General features: G+C 35.4%; 1 protein-coding gene across 1 annotated transcript; it reads right to left on the bottom strand.

Moving 5' to 3' along the window:
* On the bottom strand, positions 3,518 to 6,061 carry LOC107617398 (1,2-dihydroxy-3-keto-5-methylthiopentene dioxygenase 2). The gene is made up of 7 exons (XM_016319157.2): positions 5,908 to 6,061; positions 4,996 to 5,107; positions 4,809 to 4,903; positions 4,464 to 4,578; positions 4,234 to 4,358; positions 3,963 to 4,033; positions 3,518 to 3,852 (listed from the first exon to the last, which is right to left on the bottom strand). The coding sequence occupies exons 1-7, from the start codon at positions 5,923 to 5,925 to the stop codon at positions 3,786 to 3,788; spliced, it is 603 nt and encodes a 200-aa protein (XP_016174643.1). The 5' UTR covers positions 5,926 to 6,061; the 3' UTR covers positions 3,518 to 3,785.

Genomic DNA, 6,225 nt, shown 5'->3' with positions numbered 1-6,225 from the left:
TTAAAACCCAATCAAATCTAAACCTCTCGAAGTTGAATCAGATTGTCTAAAAAAAATATTCAATTCAAATCACACCTTAAATTAAAATTAGTGTTTGGGTTGCATAAAGTTTTAACACAAAATGATTCAAGGTGCACGGTGTAACACCATACCACACTTAATCTCATACTTACATTATGAGACTGAGGTAATAAGGTATTACGACCTCTAAAAGTAAAAAATATATATAATAATAGTGAAAGAGATATTTAACTAGGAGTCTTGAAAATGGATAAAACAAAAGCGCAAAATAAAAGCGCAACGCTCAGGAAACGAGATAACTTACGTGCGAAAAAATCGAAAGTCAGCGAACATAATATAACAGAAACTAGGAGTTGAAAGCCCAAAAAATACATAATAACAAGCTCCTAACTCAGCCTACGAAGGCAAGGCTGGCCGGAGAATATTTACATACGTATATACATATCCCAAAACCCAAAATATATAAATAAAACCCTAGCTCTCCATTAGCCTCTAAGAGGAACAAAATAAACAAGTTTCTTGGAGAGAAAGCTAAGTACATATATACATAAGCTACATAACAAGAGAACCCAAAAACCGCTCCGCTTCAGAAATCCAGACACCTAGCGATGTGCCTCTCGACCTGCATCTGAAAACAACAACACAGTATGGGGTGAGAATCGGGGATTTTTAGCATGGTAAAAGTGTCACGCACATAATATATAAGATCTTGGGAATGCTAGAGGCAATCCTAGAACGCCGACACTTAGATTATAAAACTTAAAGAACTAAACAGAAACCGTAAATCAGGGTGGTTTTCTAAGGCTTTCTCAACTAAATCAACTCCTTAAATCTAATTGGAACTTAAATAGAATTCTCAATCTCTTCTCCGCCTTTCTTCCGTTCCTCCATCTCCGGTAATTACAAAGACAAACAAGCAGACATAGCAAGTACAGGTAGAATACAAATAATACAAATATCAATTATGACAATTAGCATATTATAATCAATTAAGCAATCTCAATTAATGCACAAACAAGCCATACATACAAATGCATATGACGCATGTCTGTCCTATGGCCATTGATATCAACTGTCGGTTATGTAACCATCCCGACATGTTCTCAAGCTCAAAAATACACCGTGGGGAGAATCCCCAAGCTGACATGGGGAAGAGAATGCCCCCAAACTCAATAATATCCATGGGACGAATTCCAAACTGACATGGGGAGAAAAGACAACACCCCAAGCTGACATGGGGAAGAGAACGTCCCTAAGCTCAATATTATCCATAGGACGAATCTCAAGCTGACATGGGGAGACGACACACCAAACTGACATGGGAAAAACAACACCCCAAACTCAAAAATACTCAACCTTTAGCTCACATATGCATCTCCAGCATACTCGCAACATTACCGCACTTTCTCAATACTCATAATCACTTAATCACTACTCACATCTCAATTAATTAACATCATCCACTGCCTCACATATCATTCTCAATATTACATTACTCTCTAATTGTCTCATACACCACTTTCATCATCTTATCAATTCGAGTACCAACTTCCCCAACCACCTATTACCTTTTAAAAGTCATTCTTCATCTCCAAGTTACCACCATTTCCTAACTTTATCCTATTACTAGGCTTACTAACCAAGTTTAGAAGTAACAATATGAAAATAGAGGTTTGAAAGGCCAAATTGACTTTGAAAGCACAAAATAATGAGTTGCTGAAAATAGAGGTATGCGTACGCATACGTACAATTTTGCCCAAGTCACGCGTACGCGTGAGCGTGCATGTTGGCCCATTTCGCGTACGCATAGACTCATTCGCGTACGCATGTACGCGAGGCAGTAGCTACCACATGCGTATGAGACAATATGCGTACGCATGCGTGGGTTTTTGGTTAAAATTTTGGCTAAGTTAAAAAACTGCAGAATTTCAATTTAAAACCCCAAACTCCCAACGCACATAATTTTTTCATTTTAAATCATTTTTCATCCGTTCTTTGAACGACACGGACCCAATTTTCATACAAAACAAGTTTGAAATAATTTGGGGTCCGAAAGCCAAATTATGACTTGTCGAAGTTCGACCAAAAACCTAATTTACACAAAGATCCAACCCCCATTTTCATAACCCAAACTCAATTCTCCCTTCCTTTACACATTTATTCAACCACAACATCATACCAATTTCAATGCCAAAGCTTCCACCACCTTACCTTAATCAATCACACATCAATACATACATAATCTCTTTACCTATAACTCATTACTTTGATCACAATAATCGCCATCAAACCACCACAATTCATATTCATTCTCTTTTTCTACTTTACAAGCACCAATAAGTCACCATTTAGCATTCCAAATTTAGCATCAACAATTTAAACCAAAACTCAACTTTTATCATTAAACACTAATCAATTTACATGCTCGTACATTCATCTTTATCTTATAGTCCACTAGCCTAAGTCTTCACAGAATATTATATATTAAATACGCAAAATCTAAACCATACTTTAGCCGATTTCAACGTATTAACCAAGGCAAACCACAAGGCAAAAGGGCAATGCTTCAATCACCAAGATTTAACTCTAACTCCACCAAGCTCTCAAATCAAGCTTCCAATTATTCCAAGAATCTCCATATCATGCATTCATACACCTAACACATATATATAATATATACATACATATATCCAACAATTCAATATCCAACATAATCCAAACAAGAAAAACTAGGATTTAGGACTCTCACCGTGTCCACGGACTAAACGAACCAAATCCGTTAAGCTCCATAAGCTAAATTGAGCCTAGAGTACCCAATTAAATAAAATCTCAACATGGGTTCCCTTTAATTTCGAAAATTGAAGGATAGAGAGGTTGGGGTGAGATTGAAGCTTACCTATGAAATTGATCCAATAAAATAGTAGAACTCGATGCCGTAGACGCGTGACTGCAAACGATACGACGATCGGAGCTCGGAATGGTGAGATATAGTAGTTGAAATCAAGCCTAAGGTTTTAAGTTCTTTTTTCCCTTCTCCATGGATGTTCCAGCGTGAATGAAGAGAATGGATGAAGGGTGAACTGAATTTTATTTGAGTGTGATGGGTTGGACTGGGCCTCGAATCCATTTTGGACTTGGTTCGTCCGATTCAGTCCGTTCGACCCAATCTTAGACCAAATTCGACCAAATCTTAGACCAAATTGCTTAAAATTAATATTAAAATTCTTATTTTAATTTTCTCTATCATATTAAACTACAAAATTTTATTTTTTAATTTTTTATTAATAATTAATTTATTCGCTAACTATTTATTATTTTCTCGGAGTTTACACACGGCGTACCTACAAATATCATAATCACACTTCTCTTACTCTAGATGGATAAAAATATCACTTTTTTTTTTTCTGTCTTCAAAATATATCACATTATGATTGTATGAACGACATAGACGTAACTATGTAAGTTTCTCAAATTAATTTATCATTTCTAAAATTGATTCACTGTGAAAAGATCTTTTACCCTAAAAACATAAAACCTAAACACATATAGTAGCAATAATGATACGAATATTTAGTAGGATAGATATTGTAAATACAATGGCATGTATACAAGTTTTCAGGGATACTCAAACAAACCATAACATACAACGGCAGATCATCATTTTAAGAAACCCATTATTAGTATTATTTATTTATTTATTTATTTTTCCAAACCCCTGTACTTTTCGTAGCATAAAGCCGTATCCTATTAGGCAGAACAAGATCTCAGGCAGCAGCATCAACAGCATTATTAGCAACATCCTTTTCCACAAAAGTCTTGATATATTGCCCTCTGCACATTGAAATTACATATCATATATTAAGAAAAATAATGAGGTTTGACGTATAAATCCTTTGATTTTTCCCACGGGTCAGTGTACTTCATAAGTAACAGTTTAATACCTTGCTGGGAGATGATCGTGTGGACGATTGTATGGAGTCCAAACTGGTTCACCAACAAAAAATCGCAAAGCCTGTATATTTTACAATCAGGTAAGGAACAATAACAGGTTAAGGAAAGCAGCAAATCATCATATTAATTCTTAAGAGATGTACAAGAATACAACTATCAAAAAGTTTAGCAATCAGATACTTCTTTCTCAAATAAGTCTAAATACACATCAAGAACATAATCAAAAAGTGCCTTCCAGAAAGAGCACAGGACAATCAGTACCTTAATGTAGTTGCTCTCATCTAGTGTAAAGCGATGATAAATTCCAGCAGGTAAGATGATCAGTCCTCCTTTCTTCACCCATACACGAATCCAAGCATCATTACGATCCCTCACATCAAAGTACCCTAAGGTGAAAAAGTAAACATTTAGGCTTTAGCAATGCAACATAGTGAAGAAAGTCACTAGGTATTGGCGGGGAACAACGAAAAACAAAAGAAAATTGCACGTACCACTTCCAGCAACACAATAGCGGATCTCCTCGTCGGTGTGAAGATGCTCTTCAAAGAAGCTTTTGATCTTCTCTTCATAATTTGGCAATTTCTCTGGGTAGACCTCACAGACATCCTGCAGAAAATGTGCCTCAAGTCAATCTGTAAAAGAGGCATTAACATACAGCAAGAATTTCAAGATGCACATATTTGACACGACCCGTGCATTATTTAAATGACCATAAAGTCATGTTTTTGCATTTTATTCATTCTTATTTGCATATAGTTATTTGTCGAGTTTAGGAGTTAGTTCTAAATGAGAGTGTGGCACATGAAATAGTGGAAATGAACATTGGCGTAACAAACCATGTAGGAGTAACCGCGTTCTTCACGAATCTTTTTCAGCTCTGGATCTGTTTCATAGTTATCAGCATCTAACCTCCAGCTAAGCACTCCAAGTTCTGCAATGTTAACATAATAAAGCCAAATATGTGAGTGCAAACCGTGATACCATAAAAAGTCCTCAATGACACAACTATAACTAGTAGCCTACCACCAAGTTTGTCCAACGAGACAAACTCCTTGGGTTCTTTGTGATGGGGAAGTCTCTGATCTTCATTACTATCATCCATGTACCATGCCTGAATGACTTCCTCTCGGGGATCCTGCAAAAAATAACATTTCAAAAATGATTCCTCTTGATCTCTCAGTCTCAATGACTCTGAATGAGTAAGACAACTTGAAACAGTGGAAATAGTAGACATCAGAATGCATGTTTCAAATAGATAATTGGCTTAATATATGTAAACATAAACAACACCCAATCACAGCCATAATAACAAAGGAAACAAGCTCCCAATTCTTGCATCCATCATCCCAACCCATAATCTACCAACACCTGTATCAAACCTGCCTCACCGCTTATGTAGTGAAAGTGATAAGTAATATCTAGGGTTTATTACTTCAAGCAATATCTTTTGTGTTCCATTTAATCAATAAACTCTCGGGTTAAAGTTCACAGAATAATTTAAGATCAACAATTGGTCATAGGCATGTCGATGACAGAACAAGTGCGTCAAAATTCCAGTAAGAATGTTCATGGTAAATTCCATAGCAACAAAACCACATGGATATAAAGTCTGATCAAATTTTAGGCAGCAACTAAAAAATAAAAACAAAAATAGTAGTCTCTCTCTATAGCCGTGTAACCTTGTTCAATCCATAAATTTTCTGGTAACAACCATGGGGAAAAAAGAGAAATGATTCCAACATAAGCTTAAAATATGATAAAGAATCAATTGGAATTTAGTCAGGTTTAAATTGAAACAGCTCAGTATCCCGGGTTAAAAATATATATAGAAAAAATAAAAAAAGAAAAAAAGAAAAACTAATAATGAAATTGACGAAGTTATGAGGAAGAAATCAAAGAGGAGAAGCTAATAAGAGAAAAGGAAGAAGAAAGTACCTTGCCGGAGGAAACCATGACGATAGTTGTGTTGAATTGCTGCTTTGATTTCTAATGTCTTGATTGGGGTTTCAGTTCTGTTCTTTGTGGCCACACTCTTTTTTAACCCCTCGCTCTTTATATTCGTTTTTTTTTTTAACTAAAGATAGGAGACTCGAACCCGCAACCTCTTAATTAAATATGAGGAGACTATACCATTTGAGTTATAACTCATTGTCGGTCTTTATATTTTTTTGTTAAATACAGATGGATATATTTTAATAGAAATAAAAATAAAAATACTATTTATACGTTAATATTAATCACCCAAAATCAGTA

This window comes from Arachis ipaensis, chromosome B09, assembly GCF_000816755.2.
Source record: "Arachis ipaensis cultivar K30076 chromosome B09, Araip1.1, whole genome shotgun sequence".
Classification (NCBI taxonomy): Eukaryota; Viridiplantae; Streptophyta; class Magnoliopsida; order Fabales; family Fabaceae; genus Arachis; species Arachis ipaensis.
The sequence above is the reverse complement of the archived record's forward strand: the minus strand, read 5'-3'. Positions and strand labels throughout refer to the sequence as shown.

Excerpts from the sequence above, each read along its gene's own strand:
- LOC107617398 (XM_016319157.2), bottom strand. Across the intron at positions 4,034-4,233 it reads ATGAGAGCAACTACATTAAG|GCTTTGCGATTTTTTGTTGG; the intron begins GTACTGATTGTC and ends TAAAATATACAG. Across the intron at positions 3,853-3,962 it reads CACGATCATCTCCCAGCAAG|AGGGCAATATATCAAGACTT; the intron begins GTATTAAACTGT and ends TTCAATGTGCAG.